The sequence below is a fragment of the Protomyctophum bolini genome (genome assembly GCF_963924005.1).
Source record: "Protomyctophum bolini genome assembly, chromosome: 19".
Classification (NCBI taxonomy): Eukaryota; Metazoa; Chordata; class Actinopteri; order Myctophiformes; family Myctophidae; genus Protomyctophum; species Protomyctophum bolini.
This window is the reverse complement of record NC_137880.1, coordinates 18,641,262-18,658,538: the sequence shown is the minus strand read 5'-3', so window position 1 is coordinate 18,658,538 and position 17,277 is coordinate 18,641,262. Positions and strand designations below refer to the sequence as shown.

The window sequence follows — 17,277 nt, the reverse complement described above, 5'->3', positions numbered from 1 at the left end:
TCACTAAATTCACCCAGTGAGTATATTAATCTAGATTACGTACAATAACAGAGAAAATGCAACTAAACAGATAACCTTGTACATTTATATTCTTTGCCTCTTTCCCCAATTTCCTGTCTTTCTCCACAATACTAAGAGTAATCTCTTTATTAACATTTGAAAGAAAATGAAAATTGCTTCCTCCCTGTAAAATGATATGACGTACCCATCTTATCAGATCTAACCTCTCCCTTTGTCTTATTTCACCCGGGCCATTGCTTTAACATCTGATGGATTTTGTGTAGGTATAGCCAACAGTAAAGTTTCACTCGTTTTTTTTCACTGAGGAATGCTGAAATGCCGAAATAAAAACTAAGCTATAATGACTAAAACTATGTTTCGTCAACAAATAACAGGGAGGGACTAGTGGAGAAGAGAGAACTAAAAGAAAAGTCATTTTATACTTACATGCTGAAAATAGCCAATCTAGATCTACTATTTTCAGCATGCAGCCAACTTTAATATCAGTCATTATGATACCATCAAGGCCTACCTAGGTCGACTAAAATCTTATGATAGTTAGTCGACCAAAACTAGACAATGTTTAAACACTAAAACATTTCAGTTGACTAAAATGTGACTAAAACTAAATGAAAATGTATTCAAAAGACTAAATCAAAATCAACACTAGTCCTCTTGGGATCTAAAACGACTCTGTCATTGTTCTTACCTGTGTTTCCTCTCCTCCTGGACATGCGGTTGCTGCGGGCCATGCTGAGCAGGGATGCGCTCCTGTCGCTGACCGAGGAGTCTCTGTTGGAGGTCGTGCTGCTGCCTGTGGCTTCGCTGTCCCTCACCAGGCTCTCGTAGCCACTGCTCACCACGCTGTTCCTGTTAGGCCAAAGCAGTGACGTCTTCCCCATGGCCGGGGGCAGATCGCCACTCAGCACGCTGGTAGTCTCACTGGCATGGCCACTCAGATGGCTGGGCGTCCGGGGAGCGGTTACCCGGCTGTAGGGCGAGGGAAGGGGTTGGTGGCTTATAGACGGCGAATGAGCAGAGAGTCTGTCCTCTGGTATAACAGAGCTAGTGGCTAAATTGTCCAGTCTTCCCGAGCTGGTGCCAGCTTCCCTGTCCTTCAGAAGGTCAGAGAGCCGTCCACTAATAAAGCCCTGGATGGGAGATCTAGTGGAAGAACAGGTGGAGCTTTGGCTCGGAGTCCGACTGAGAGAGTGAGAGGACCAGGGAGGAGAAGACAATGAGGAGGATCCTGGGCTGAGGCTTTTCCCATCCGGAGAGAGACTGGCACTCCTGTGGATGGACTGGTGCAAGCCTTTTGGGGAGAAAGCAGTGTTTTTGGTGCTGGGTGCAGATAGCCGGCGTACTTTGGGGCTAGCCATCTTCAGTTTCCCCACTGCAGAGAGCTTGAAGGTGGTGCTGGGATGATGGCTTGGATCAGCCATAGCTCCAGACCTAGGAGTCCTCCTTGGGTTCCTACTAACCCTGGGTAAGGTAGAATCTTCCTCATAATATTTATTATAACTCTCTGTAAAAATCCCATCATAACTCCCCTTGAAGCCCCCCTTAGAATTGCCTTCACTACTGCCTTTGGAGCTTCCTTTGGAGCTCCCTTTTGAACTCACTGAGGTGGTGCTGTCACCTCTATCCAGACTTTGGTAATACACTGGGGCTCTACCATGGGAATTAGTCCTGCTAGTCAGCTGCTCTAGTTTAGCACTGAAGAGCCTGCTACTCTCCTCCATGGGTGAATTAAATTTCCAATTCAAACTATCATGGTTCATGCTTAGACTTGTTTCTGTCAAAGATCCAATACCTTTTCTATTTGGGCTACTATCCTTTCTATTTGGGCTACTAGCCTTTCTATTAGGGCTACTAGTCTTTCTATTCAGGCTGCAATCCTCTTGCCTGTACTCCACGCTGCACTTCCGAGGTGGGGACAAGACGCTACAACAGTTGCCTGGGGGGTGCCGCCTGCCCGGCCCTCTCTCTGGGGTGGCCACTGGGCTGCGTGATGATGTCACCCTCCCTGGGTCTTTGTGGTCGTCTGCCATATGACCTTCTCTGCCTCTCTCCTGGTGGTTGGCGTTGTGCCAGGCTCTTGGCAGACTATCTGCCTTAAGGGCGTTAGCCTCAGTTGCTAGGCAGCCAGGTGAAGCAGCAACATTCTCAGGGGCATTCCTGATGACTTTGCAGCTGACTTCTCCCCCCAGCAAGCCCCTTGATGCATTAACGGGATAAACACGCTCTCTCCCTCTGGGATGGCTCCTGCTGTCCGGGGTTTTGTGCCTCGTTCCACTGGCTTTGTTTTTGTGAACCGCTGTGTCTTCAAAGCTGGGTAAGTCATGGGACATTTGGCTTGACGATGACATAGACTCATTGTCAGACTTCTTATGAAAATGTTTCTCAATATTAATAGACACATTTTTTGCCTCAAGGGTCTTATGTTTATCCTGCCTGGGTTCAGGTAATGCCCTGTCTCCTGACATGTTATCACTAGAACTCCCTGTTTGTTTATCACTCTCAGAATCACAATCACTAATGGTATCAATAAGCATGGGATTTATAAATGAAGGTAAGAACCTCTGTTCCCTTCTCAGTTGCTGAAGTCGATTTTGACTGCTGGTGTCGGTCGACGTGGCCTGCCTGTCACGTTTCACACCCAAGTCGGAGCATCCTGCCACTCCAGAATCATCACTGATGTTGCTGATAATCCTTATTGGCTGAGAGGTGGCAGAGCCTTGGACATGAACTGGTGGCTGGACAGTGTCACACACACGAATAATGTTGCCTCCCCTCCGGCCTCTCTCAAGCACTCCGCTGATGGTCACCTCCTCCACCATAGTGAACACTAACTCATCTTGACCACTCTGGTCCAAGGGCTGTTGAACAGTCACTGTAATAGTGGCTTTCATTTGTGTAACTTCCTCTGTGGGGAGCGGAGGTAGGATATCCCCCAGTATAACACTGGTTGCCAGGGAAGGAGTTGAGCAAGCGGAGGATGTGGGAGAGAAGAGCGCGGGTGATACTGGAGAACTTTTGCCAGCTGGCGAGGTCCTTTCTTCCGATTTCAGCCAATCGCCCGCTTCTGAAGTCCCCTGGCTTCCTGTGGGTTGAAGCACAAGAGCGAGTGGTGCAGGTCCATTACCCTTTTGAGAATCTGTGTCACAGTTCTGAGAAGAAAGGCTGTGAGGTGAATTAGGAGTTACAGCGTTAAGCACATTTGGGGGCTTGGCTTGACACAATGTGTTCATGTGGAGTATTTGGTTGGATGGATCCTCATTGGAGCTGGCTGCACTGCCTTCCTCGCAGTCATACAGGCCTGAGTCCTCTCTCTGAAAACTGTCTCCGGGGAAGACGCCGTCCGTGAGTTTCTCACCAGCAGACATCTGGGTGCAGCTAAACTCCTTGGTCAGTAACGGTGCCTGTGACGTCAGGGATGATTCGGTGTCCGTCCGTTTCGCTGACCCACTCTGTTGTTGTGACTTATTCGTGACGACATCGGTTGAGGGTTCATTTGACAGAACCCTGAGGACCTCCGTTGCTGTCTCGCTACCGTCGATGCAGCCCAGGCGCTCTTGGAGCTGGGCAAACGTGTCGCACTTGAGGCAGTCCCTCTCGGGTTGCTTTACGTCCGTAGTCTCAACTTTCCCTGGTTGGCTTTCGATTTTCATTTTTTCTCCAAACAATCTGGGGATGCTCAAAAGCTCCTTAAGCAGAGCAGCGAATTCCGGGTCATCCGTGTCTTGCTTACTAGGGTGCAGAGATGGGATGATGGGGACGGACTCGCGTTGGGTCAGCGACAGGACTGAGACACTGGGCCGAACCAGACCGTTGGAGTCTATGTGGATGACTGTGTCGCAAGACTGGTCGCTGACAGAGTGGTCGTCTATGTCACCGGCCAAGCGGAGACGAGGGACATCCACATCCAACTCGCTGGCAGAGTGGAATGCTCGCAGGGACAAAGAGCGAGGCCCTGTCCTTTCTCTGCTAAGACTCCGGCCACAAGGAGAACATGAAGTGGATTGCTGTTCAAATGAAGAGAATGGCATTGATCTCTGCATTATTAATTAGGCATGTATTGGGTCTACAGTTACTTTGGCTCATATGCTTTGGGATATACAGTTAGGCTAAGCACATCTAGTAGATTGCAAATAATAGAGGCAGCAAATATTGGATTTTATGTGTAGGCTACACAGTAAAAAGGGGGGTTTTTGTCCGAAAGAACAAAAAGGCCATGACACACAAACAGTACAAGCAAAATGCTAATTGGTATACATACCTTAGACCTCTTCTGTTTCCTGTGGATACGAGCAGCCAGCTGAATAGTGGGCACGCTCTGTAGAAGGTATTGTGGTGAATCAGACACCTGGGCAACCACTGTGGTATGGCTGGCGTGGCTCAAAGACTCTCGAAGGAGCATGGTTAGCTTACTACCCCTGTATTAGACATACCACAAACATAGATATGCTATTATCAAGTACAATTATTTCCATCTCAAAATCCACCAGTTTCAAATTCTGTGTAATACTGTAGTTGTGTATTTCATACTTCATCATAAAACAGTGTTGTGTGAAAACGGCCAATGAACAAGCTCACAATGCAATGCATTGTGAGCGTGTAGATCTGCCCTAAATAACGGGGTTCAAGTTTTAAAAACCTAGATTCTCACTTGTTGGGGATGTGTTTATGGCCACCCAGCAAAGATAAGATAACGGGACCCAGTTCAGGATTCAGAAGCCCACTTCTGACATTGGTTGTCTCGTGTATTCCTTTCACAATGCTACACACATCTATCATTGTCAGCCTGGTAGGACCACGAGACACTAAAGACAGAAATGGCAGAATAGTGAGAAATAGGGTGGGATAGGAGAGGAGAACAAGTTTAACGAAAATGCATCACTTTGTATTTGAGATTGATTTCACAAGAAACTACACAAACTAATTTCCTAAAATATGGTTTTATAAGAGATATAGGTATTATAGGTTAACAATGTCTGAATACACCAATCCGATCTGAACGCTTGCAAACAAGTCAGTCAAAGATCCTTTTTAACCCATTAAAACTGGGAAAGCATTTTAGATTCTAGGTATATACATTTATATAGCACATTAGTTGGCTATTCAAAAATAGATCATAGCACGTCACTTCATGCCGTGCTATGATCTTGTAGATCTGCTATTTTTGGGAAAGAATAAAAACATGAAAATGTGGAACATTTTGAGATGTAGTACATATAATTCTGTGAGTCCATGGACATGAAAACATTTGAGAACCACTGCTATAGCAACATATATAACATTATATAAAAAAATGTATCAGAACAAAGCCTGGGATATGACCACATGTCATGCATATTTGCAACCTTTGCCAGTGGCGCTGCTTTCCAGGCGAGGGGGCTGGACATGAAGAGTGAAAAACATCATAGAGACGCGGTGGGGCTGTGCTGCGGTGATGTCATCGTCCGCTCCACCTCCTCCGCCCGTCTGGCTGCCACGGAGACGCGATGCGATGGCAGCGTCCAGGAGAGACGCGGCCCGCTCGGGGGTGGGGGCCCTCACCACTCTGTGGTTACGGAGCTATGAAGGCAGAAGGGGGGGGGGGGGAGGGGTTAAGTGCAAGAGGGGCAGAATCACATAAATAGTGCATGTATCAAGTCGTGTGAGGGTTCTGCCATTTTCAACCCATCCATGTTGTTGTTGTGGGATGACACATTTTCTGTATAAGCATTAAGCATGTGTTGATACAATGATCATTGTCGATAAGTCCTATATATTTATAATTTTATATATATATATAAAGATATAGATATTAACGTATTTTAACAGAATGTGTGAAAAGGTGACTAAATAACACAGGTTCACCACTGTAAAAACATCAGGCCACATAAACAGGCAGCCATAAATTGCATGAAAGATGAGAAACGATATCATTAATTGAGGTGAGGCACTTAACGTTGTGTAGCACACAGTCGTTACTCCAAAAAACATCCAACGAAAGCGTCTTATTATAATATAGGTTACAGTTCAGCTACAGATGGGACAGGCAAGATGTCCCATGAATAGTGCATGTGACAGTGGCAGACATATGTATAAATTATAACACAAGTCAGTTTATGTATACCATCTTTAGGTATCTTATTGTTTATGATGCCCCACCCCATTATGACAGGATACTTGACTTATAGCAATGAAGGGGGGGGCAATTTTATAGAATAAAACACAAAATGTTGAATCCTTGGATATTCATATTTCATCTTTTTGTTTGCTCATAATGTTATACTTCAATAGCCAATCTACAAGCTCACAATGCGTTATGCACACACACACACACACCCTGACAAGCACTTGGAATTTCGTTTTCCACAGATAAAGAAATGTCAAAATAGCAAACGCCTCGTAATGTGAGGCGTTGTCAGCTTGTATATCAGCTATTTTCACAAACTTTTGCCTCTTTCTTATATCATTTGACAATTTGGCCAATGTTTGACCAGTGTGTTGATAACTTTTGAAATGTTTTCTATTCTTTCTTTTGGGGTATTGAAAAGGTCTTAAAAGACCTAAAATTGAGGTCCGGTTCGGTCTCTATCCTTTTATTACTCTATGGCCCCGACCAACAGGTTGAGTACCACTGCACTACGCTATGGCCACCCCGATGACAATACGCAAGCTGTGCCCTAGTTTTGTTCTGCTTTTAACTGTGTTCTTGTACTGTTTTTAACCTGTACGCCGACCTTGAGTGCCCTGAATGGCGCCTTATAAATAAAATGTATTATTAATACCTGTATTCCACTGACGGGATCCTCGGCAAAACAAATCGCGGCCGCTGGGCCGTCCTTAATGTTGCCTGCCAAGGGAACAGCCTCAGCCAGGAGGTCCCTCATTGTCTCCCCCTCTCCACAGCAGAGCTCCACGGCAGACACAGACACAGTGAGGTTAGTCCAGGTCTTCTCCTTCCTGCGTTCAACAGCGCTGTACAGCCAGGAGATGGCACAGGGGATCAGGCCAAGAGTCTGGGGGCTCTCGTCTCTCCCCAGCATTGTAGACCATGACCCTGTGCAGGGCACAGCAAGCAACCGAGCACAGAAAGTCATGTGTATGCCATACATGCACACATATACAGTACAGTATATACAGATGTGTAAATCAACATAAACAGGTACGCATGCTGTATGCTATAAAGAAATGTGCTCAGACATGCATGCAAGTGCGAAATTATCAATTTAATTGGAAATGGGATTAAAATAGAATATGGTTTTCACAATTTGTACATTTATGTTGTACGTTCACATTATCAGTACCACATAAGGATTTACTTGAGGAGCCTATATATAAACTTTATATGCGTGTGTGAAATTATCAATTTAATTAGAAATGGGTTTTCCTATGTTTGTACACATTATGGGAATAACACATGTGGATTCAAGTAAATATACACAAACATATGCATTAATTCACAGATGATGCACAAAAATACACAAACACACACATTATCAGTTTAGCCGTTAAAATGCGTATATGACACACACAATCATCACTATTTCATCTCCTCGACTCCTAACGGGAAAAGATCCCATATTCAAAAAGATCTCGGCAAATCACAAAAAAGGCTAACATAACATGATATGTCAGAATGAAAGGGTCAATATGCTGCTGTGGAGCCTGGAGGAGCCTTTCAGACTCTGTTTCATGCCATACATATCAAGATAAGTCAATTGGGTTAAAGAGAGAGCAAGTAAGTGAGAGAGAGATAGAGAAAAAGAGATTGAGAGAGAGAGAGAGAGAGAGAGAGAGAGAGAGAGAGAGAGAGAGAAGGACAGACAGACAGACAGACAAAGGGAGGGAGGGAGCAAGGGCAATCAGTAAGAGTCTGTGTGCAACAGACAGGGATATATTCTTAACCACATAAACCATACAATGACCTAGAAGCTCGCAACGCATCGCAATGCTTTCTGTCGCTTTGTGAGCACTTTGCCCCAAATAGGGACACCAGGGTTAATGTGGTTAACATGGGTTTTTAATTAAATTGTTAAATTGTGATATTATCAAACATATATCAAATGCATCAGGAAAGAAAGAACTGGATCCATTTAGTTCAGTCTGACCAGAAACAGGGACAAAACATATCCACACCGGCAATGACATTGAAAGACCAGAGGTGGGGATATCAAAAGCAGAGCCACAGCAAAATGTTACCGTGCATGTGTATGACAGAGAGAGTTTTACAGTACTGGACAGTATATATGTGTGTAGGTGAACGCTTGTATGAGTGAATCAGCATGCTCAGCGTGTTCATCATTTTGCAAGGTCTACATGATTCCATGTTCTGCTACACATAGAATTGAGACCACATCTATGTAGATATATTAGATATAGCACTCTACACACTTTTATTATTTCTCTGTGTCCCTGCCAGAACATTCTATGTCCCGAGCTCCAGGTTGAGAACCACTGCGTTGGAACGCCTTTGCCCCGCTTTACTAGCGGGACATGCCCTTGTTCAAGCTACGGTTGTCTTATCAAAGCTCTAATTGAATGAGGGTAAGAGAATTGGTTTACTCCAATTAAAGGCAGAGCGTGCAGCCATTATTCAGGGAGGGGTGGAACTGTGTGGTGTAGTAGTAGATGAATGGCCGCTGGCAGTGTGCCACGCGTCGTCTGTATCAGCACACTAATTTAATCAGATTTACGGCAAGTGGCGTCATGTGAAAGAGCGGCCAGCTCCAAGGAGACCCTGTCCTATATATGTGGTTGTGTGTGTGGTTGTGTGTGTGTGTGTGTGTGTGTGTGTGTGTGTGTGTGTGTGTGTGTGTGTGTGTGTGTGCGTGCGTGCGTGCGTGCGTGCGTGCGTGCGTGCGTGCGTGCGTGCGTGCGTGTGTGTAAGAGAGCTAAGTGCAGGGTTCCATCTCCCTAATAGCAGCATGTTACAGTCCATTTGGCCTTGCAGTCGCCTCCAATTTCGGAGCAGCATAGAAAAGAAATACAAATAAATAATAAAATGAAATGTGTGCGTCTTCGGGAACAGCACAGTCAAGAGGCAGCTTAAAAAAAAGAACTGTATAATTGATGAGCATGCTGTTATTCACAAAGTAGCATGCAGGTAAAAGACGAATAACTGAGAAGTGAAATAAAAACGCTTTTCTGTCACTGCTATGGAGGAAGAGAGTGGGAGAGGGGGAGAAATGAAGATAGAGATCAGAGAGCAATAGAGAGATAGAAGCAGAGATACCATAAATTGAGAGCGAGAGAAACAGAACAAAAACTAGATAAAGTGCCAATCGGCACAGGTCTCCACCAGGGCAGGTCAGGTTGTAGCCTCCTGGTGGCGCCAGGCCGTTGAGGAATATTTGGGGCAGAGGTTCGTTGTTGGCATCCAGGGAGTGTGTGTGCAAAGTTTGGCATGGATCGGGCCAACGGTGCCGGAGATTAGCTGATAACGGACGTGTGTTTTGCCTAAATCGGCCTCATGGTGGCGCTATAACAGGCCGTTGAGGAATATTTTCGGAAGGACGGAAGGAGTGCAAAACATACTCTCCCCCTAGGCCTTCAGCCAGGTGGGGACAATGACACCAGGCTGAGCAATAAATAAAAAAGAGAGAAACTAAAAGTGAGAGAAAGAGAAAGACAGTGAAATAAACTGAGACCAAGAGAGCAAGGGATGAACAAAAGAAAACAAAAACATTAGCAAGACCAACAACAACAACCAGAGACCAAGAAAGTGGATTAAGAAGACATGGATGACCACACACACAGACATGACATTAAAAGGGTTTCGTCCAAGATCTCGCTCCCATCTTGTGGTTTTAACCTCCGGCCTCTCTTTGAAGGCACCGATTTACTCACCCCCATCAGCGCAGCCCAGACCCAGGACACATCCGTCGCCGCCACTCAGGACACAGCGGATGACATCAGTCAGCACGCCGGCACACACCTCGGCCTGACCCGGAGAGAGCAGAGGGACAGCTAGAGTGTGCCTTTTTATATGATTCATCTTCCATTCCGTGTGCAATAACACGAGAGGAGATGAAGGGAATCTGAGCGAAAATGGAGGGGCATGCTGATTCTGTCCACCTCCCGTGGGGTTAGGTTAAGGTTAAGGTTCACGTTCAGGTTACCCGTAGGCAGAGTTGCTTTGCAGGAATTTTTGGACACACATGATACAAACAACACAGACAATGGACAGGGTTAGGGTTAGGGCTATTTTATACCGCTTTGATCTACACCATGGAAATATAAATCTCTGTCCATATAAGGAAGAAGCCAAAATTCACTAAAATCAAGCTTGTTATCCGTGTAACTGTCTGGTGTACATGGATGCCGGGTTAGCCTACTAAACTAGACCAATAAAGAATAACTGCGTGCAAACCGATAGGTTTCCTAACTATGTGCAAAGAAGATAGGTTTCCTAAATGCTGACACCAAAGAAAAAGTCGAATCGATTTACTAAAAGCATGATAGATTAAGGACATAGTTTTGTCAATGTGGAAATAGGACAGTTTCCTCAAAGTAGGGTTCAATACTGTAAGTAATGCTGGATGCTCTGAAGATAATTGTGTGGCTGTCGGTGGCTAATCAGCGGGGTCGTTTTGTCTTTTCAGGTTTTCAGGTCATCAGACAAGGGGAGTTAACCAACCATGGAAGAGTAAGTAGAAAGTGCAAGAACTAATTATAATTAGTATAACTGAGACGTAGCAGGCATTTGATGTAGGTCATCTTGCCCAAAATGAGATGCTTAAGCATCTGTCAAAATTTGTCCTGAATGGAATTCAGATTGTTTCATTTTCACATGAAATGAGGCAACGTCCCCTGCTTATTATTACGTATTATACCCGGGTTATACATTGATATCAGCTGAGGTTTGTCAGATACTGTAGTTCTGAGGCCTATGCTGCTGTAGTGATAAAAAAAACTCTACAACCCAGTTTCCTTATAAGGTAATGAGGGAAACTTGAATTGAATTGAATATAAACAGAAATCTACTGTCTGCACCAGAGAGAGAGAAAAAAAGTAGATACTGTAAATCCAGCAAAAGTAGTAAATATTTGGAGCCATAATGAATTTATATTTGGCAAGTACATGTATATCGTTGTATGCTGTGCTAATGTGAATTTAGCCGTATCAGCTGAGCTGTGTGGTTCGCTGTGATTGGCCTAGTTTTGTGGGGACTGTGATTGGTCATTGGTGTAGCAGCATCAACCAATGCTGTTACACCACACCACATTTGTGCATGGGGACATACAGTTGGTCTACTTTTGTGGGGACCATGGGGACACATACAGTATATACATATGATATGATTAGCCCTGTTATACAGTATGGCTTGCCTCATGGGCGCCATGCCATAACACTGACCTGACTAGACTCTGGTGGGTAGGTGGTGTCGAAGGTGTAGGTCTTGTGAGCTTTGCCCTCCCTGCCTTGGGTCTGCGTAGCGCGTGGTTGAATGCTGGAGGCTGGGTCTATCACAGTGACTTTTCTTCTGGAGGGGTCCACTCGGCAAACAGATGGCTGGGAGGGCCCGCCGGCAAACGGAGAAGGACATATCCTCAGCACCACCTTGACCTGTACAATAGAGGGAAATGGGATAGAATAGTTTTTAAAAGGATCATATATACTGGCCTATATACTGCTTTTGTTTAATGAATATTAACTATTTTGCTCAAGGACACTCTTTCCATTTTGTAAATGGAAAGAGTGTTTGTCATTCACCTCCTCATTTCAATTAAATTGTCGTTAATTTCCCCCTGCCAGTCCAAGGATTAGAACAAATGTGCAAATCTACCAATCCCCAGTTAAATTCCCTCATATTATACAGAATAGGACGGGCTGAGATTGTTTTGTTGGTCACAAAGCAGAGGCTGCTATGTAACATTTTAAACTCTGATAAGTCAACAAGGTTCAAATCATTGTGTGCTGCAGTGTTCTGCTTCTATATTTACAGTAAACACCATTACCTTTGAAATACACTTATCAAAATAAGGGATTTAGCTCAGGAGTTGCGGAAGAGATTTCCCATAGACATCTCTATGGGAGAGAACAACGTGAAACAGCCAGACTGCTGCTCAGATGAGGGAAATGTAAGCCAAAAATAACACTTAAGGGAACAGTTGTACGTCAAACTAGATTATGGTTCTAGAAAAAAGAGAGGAAGGAGCGCACCTGTTTGGCTGGAGTAGAAATCTACAACAAGGTGCTCTTTGGTACTCATTGGGTGACAGAATTGATGCAAAAAAGGATGAGACCAAGGCACTCTTGTGGAAAGTTTAAAAGCCTTTAATAAAGGCTTTTTAACTTTTCTTTTGTTTGTAGTTTTTTAAGTGGTGCAACCACTTCATTAAGGAGCTTTGTGTGTCTCTGGCTGCCTGGCTGCCTGGGTCTGTCCCTGGCTGGCTAGCTGCAGTGTCCGAGCACGAAAATAGCATTTGGTTGGTTTTCAAAACCAAGTGTCACTGTTGTGCAGCCTAACACACACATACAGTTGTATATTAACTGTATATATGATGATTTCGGGTGTATCAGTACAGTACAGTACAGTACAGTACAGTACAGTACAGTACAGTACAGTACAGTACAGTACAGTACAGTACAGTACAGTACAGTACAGGGACCCCCTGGGGACCCCCACATGGTAACTCAACCGTTTCGGACGCGGGCGGCTGGCTGGAACCGGCCCGGCCCCCTGGGCACGTTCCTTGGGGTCTGGAAGTTCCGGGGACCCCCCCCCCCCCGAGGACCCCACACGGAGTTGCACCACTTACTTCACACAGGTGAAGTAAGTGTTCTTTTTTGCTTTTTTGTCTAGATTTTAAATAAATATAGTCAAAAGTGTAAGCACTGGGTTGATGAGCTAAAGGTTGTTTTGTAAAGGGTGTAACATGGAGGACAAGGCTGCCAGGCTGTATATTTAACATCACACCAATAATGGGTGAACATTAACAAAGTGAACACATTTTTAGTGTATGAAAATAATGTAGTACAGATAAATCCGCTTAGAACTATGCGGACATTGTATATTTCCTGTCCCATTTCCATGGATCGTGATGTTAATTCCTAAATGTAACCTTGTTCTCAGCCTTCGTGATTTAAGGGCTTTGAGGTCTTAAGCTAAGTTGGATACTTTGGAACCTGAACCACCACTTAACATAGCTCAGCCTCACAGGTCTTACTCTGCAGAATCTTCCAGGAAGCCTACTGTATATCACACAGAATACAATAGGCCATGATAAGATTCATGAGTCCATTAGAAGTAATAAAAGCCCCCAATGAGACAACCCCCATAAAAGTATTTCACATTTTCATAGTATTTCTGCCTTGTTCATGAAACATAACCACACATTGAAATTAAAGCTCCCCTTGTTTGGGATGTTTCAACACAAAAGGGGATTTCTGAGGCAAATGCATTTGCATGAGGAAAACCTTTCAGCCCAAAATGGGATGTTTGATGTTGCAAATAAAATAAAGTGAGCTTTAACACCAGGGTGAAAATAATTATATCTGACCTGACATGAACTCGTTTTTTTCTTTTTTTCTCCCCCTTTTATCAACCACGACCAGCAGCACATGGCCAACTGTGTTTTAAGATGTGGACATGATTATCCTTTAAGCTCTATTTATTTTCTTTTGGGGTGGGGGTGGGGCATTTTTGCTTTATTTTATGCTTTATTTGAGATAGGTCAGAGAGAGAGGAGACTCGAACCTGGGAGCATATGGCCTTTTCACTTACTGGCTGAACCACCAGGTACCCCTTTACAGGGCTTTCACACAGGACGTGCATACAGTAGGCGGCGAGTGCCATTGATATCAATGAAGAGTCGCTGGCTCTCTGCTCGCGTTGACCATAGAAGCAAGCTGAGCTGCAAGCTGGCTACTGCCTATGCGCATCCTGTGTTAAGCTCTATTTCTGCCTTGTTCTCAGAAACTTAAGACAACTTGGAACCTGGAAATACATTTTCACAAATGTAGTTCATTAAAAGCTGAAAGAATACGCACATCTCTTGCTGAGGTGCAGGTCTGGAGTATAAGTGTAATTAAAGGATATTACCTGCACCAAAGTAAGATTTCGAGCCTCTGGTCTTCAGACAAACCTTTGATCTGATACTGAGGCTTGAAATGTTGCCAATGAATCTAACATAGGAGCATAATTATGCATGTTGAGGGTAATATTATTTTCTCACAAATGTATTTTATACACATAAATCCATAAATATAGTCCAGTGAGTAGGGTCAAATATGCTGCATTGATTGTTGCTGGAATCATGTAACCTGAGCGGGTCGCACAAACTTTCATTGTATAAATAAATCTATTCTATTCCCATTTTGGTACAGTATATTTGACCATGTTAGGTTTTATTTTTTGGGCTTGATGTTTAATGGAATTGTACCAGACAAACAGTAAGCATTCAACGTTAATGCAAGTCAATGCTGAGGGGGGTAAATATGCAATTGACCAGAAAGATGCACTCAAGACTAATTCCTGTGCAGCGGTTCCCAAACCTTTTTGTCCATGCAACCCCTGTTAGTGCCCGACCTAGCTGACACCCCCCCCCACATGGAAATATAAATTGAATAAGCTATAAAGAGGTATGCACATATATAAACCTGAATATGGCATATATATGCAGCATAGGCCATATTCTGTACATACTTGCCCTATATGGGCATAATATGTTAATATATTTAAAATAAAACTATAGCACCCCCATTAGCATTTTCATGTCACGCACCCCCTAGAAGGCGCTCGCGCACCACAAGGGGTGCACGCACCACAGTTTGGGAACCACTGCGTATGGGTATTAGCCTGACACTCAAGTATAATAAAGGCAGAATAAAGGCATTCTGACTGTTGTTCTACAGTGGTGAGTAAGACAAGACAAATTTATGGAGGAATGAGGGAACTGAAAATATAGGTTATGTAGGTTCCACATGACACTGCAGTGCAAAAGAATTGTTGCACATAGTTCTTCGGCATTTAAATCTTTTTTTAAGGTGTTTTTTGCCTTTATTGATAGGGTACAGTAATTCGATAGGAAAGGGGGAGAGAGATGGGGAGAGACATGCGACAAAGGCCGTCGGGCTCTGGAGTTGAACCCGCAGCACGCTGTCCGGCTGGCTTGGCAGCCTAGGTGCCCAGACGGTTGAGCTAACCACCCAGGGCGGCATTTCAATCTTATGCTATTTGTCAGAACAAACAATTGAATAAGAGAGAATTGACAATTGCAGCAAATCCCAGGAGCTAGGCTCAATCTCACAACGAGAATAACGTTGCATACATTTGCAAACTGACCAACCACACAGGCGCACCCAGTCAAAGTACATTGAGACACCAGACACCCAGTCAAAAGTGGTTTGGTTGAAGGCATGCAGGACTGCATTATGTCACGATGACCTCATCCTCCATCGATGATTTCTAAAGCATAAGAGCCATGCTCCGTCTGCAGCATGCTGCTAACGCCCGGTGTCAGTGAAGGCTTCAGAACACTCATTCCTCATACTTGAAAAGTGGGAGCCACTAACCCTATTGAACATGTGTCAAGTTCTACAGTATATGTGTGAGTTGCATTATTTAAAAGGCCATTTATAAAAGGAGAGAGTCCGCCTTGGCTTTCATACGTACTGTAAATACATACATGTAAACATACATACGGGACATGCACAAGCAGACAAAAATCCACAGAGGCATGAGAGCACACACACACACACACACACACACACACACACACACACACACACACACACACACACACACACACACACACACACACACACACACACACACACACACACACAGCCGAGTGCTTAGGAAGGTGCGGCCGACAGAGACAGTCTATCTGAGCCGTTATCTGTAACCTTAGACCAAGCACATCAGTCCATCTACGAGACGAGGGTAAGGCAGGCAGCCATATTGATCTTCCCACCTTCCCCTGGGGAGGAGTCGGGAGGGGGCAAGATGGAGGCATTAACACCACATTACTTCATGAGGGGGAAGTGATACAGGATCTCCTCAGAAAGACTGCGATCTTGTATTTCTGCTCGAAACACATCTGAAAAGGTGTTTGTGGCTGAGGTTGCTGGTATTCTGTCATGTAGTTTGTATTTGTATCTTAAATGGCATGTGTGGTTTCTCAACCAATCAGTCACGACAGAAACGCTGCTTGTCTGACAGGGTCCTCAACTTTACTGAATACTGTATTTCATTGACGACTCTATCCAACCTGAGCTTGTAGATCGATGCTTGGATTCAAATTGTCAAAGTAGGATTAATGTGTTATTATTCACTAATGTACTGGATCCTGACTTTGTACTACATATGGGTGTATGTGTGAAACCAACTAAGAGTAACCAGTGGGTCTGTTAGAGTATGTCCTACCTCATATCATATACACGAGGAGCGGTCAACACCATGACTGTGGTTCTCAGTTTAGTATTAGCAATAGAGACACATTGGAGGCACATTAATTAAACTTTGTAATGCGACAGTGTCACGCACCAAAATGTGACCTGATCTGCTATTTTTGTGCGCGACACCGTTGTATAGGACAGAGCATAAATAAAGCATTAGAGACACCTCTACAGAAGGTATAATGACTAAAAGCAGGCTATATGATAAAAATTGGGTTTTAACTCAATGGAAATGGTACAGTATGTACTGCTAGGCGTGCAGAACATTACTGTCCTCTGACTGCTTAGTTCAGAAATGACACTGCTGTGTTTTAGAGGAGCAGCAGCCAAGCGGTCATGGTCTACCTTGCCAACGTTGGGTGAGTCTTTGGTTCTGGCTGCAGCCTGGAGTATGCAGGAAGGGACTGGAGGAGGGCTCTTTTGGATAACTCCCATGAAGCAGGTAGGGGGGCGACTTGGACATTGGTCAGAACCCAGGCCTTTCCTCCTGGTGGACAGGTTCAATTTCTGGGCTGCCCTGCAGGCGGAGGAGAGAAGGTTTGGAGGTGGTGTTAATCGTTCATCCCGCAGCACCAGTTCTACTTAATACCAATAGCGCCCCATTGGGCTTTGTTCAGATATGAAAGGTATAAACCAAAAAATAAACCAAAGAATTATATTATTATTAAAGCATAAGTAATTTGTAAGAGATTTGTTCTACTTTGAGATGTCTACCGTTTTAAGAGATGCATTTTACACACATAGGCCTACAGCACAGCATACAAACCGTAATTGTGCTGAAATTGGTATGGTATGTGTTTGCATGGAAAAAAACACCCATGTGAAGTGAGGAGCGCTCTTATCACATTATGACGTAACATGTCTATTTTCTCAGACACATAT

The 17,277-nt window shown here is 44.3% G+C and overlaps 1 protein-coding gene across 1 annotated transcript in view; it reads right to left on the bottom strand.

The window, feature by feature from the left end:
• Positions 1 to 17,277, bottom strand: part of LOC308334597 (kinesin-like protein KIF26B) — a gene marked incomplete at its 5' end in the record, with an annotated part of 31,918 nt that overhangs the window by 9,239 nt on the left and 5,402 nt on the right. Inside the window, 8 exons of the mRNA XM_080791400.1 lie at positions 710 to 4,025; positions 4,280 to 4,436; positions 4,670 to 4,823; positions 5,364 to 5,577; positions 6,780 to 7,051; positions 9,841 to 9,934; positions 11,350 to 11,559; positions 16,741 to 16,912. Coding sequence (XP_080647526.1) covers positions 710 to 4,025; positions 4,280 to 4,436; positions 4,670 to 4,823; positions 5,364 to 5,577; positions 6,780 to 7,051; positions 9,841 to 9,934; positions 11,350 to 11,559; positions 16,741 to 16,912 — 4,589 coding nt within the window. The remainder of the gene's footprint in view (positions 1 to 709; positions 4,026 to 4,279; positions 4,437 to 4,669; positions 4,824 to 5,363; positions 5,578 to 6,779; positions 7,052 to 9,840; positions 9,935 to 11,349; positions 11,560 to 16,740; positions 16,913 to 17,277) is intronic.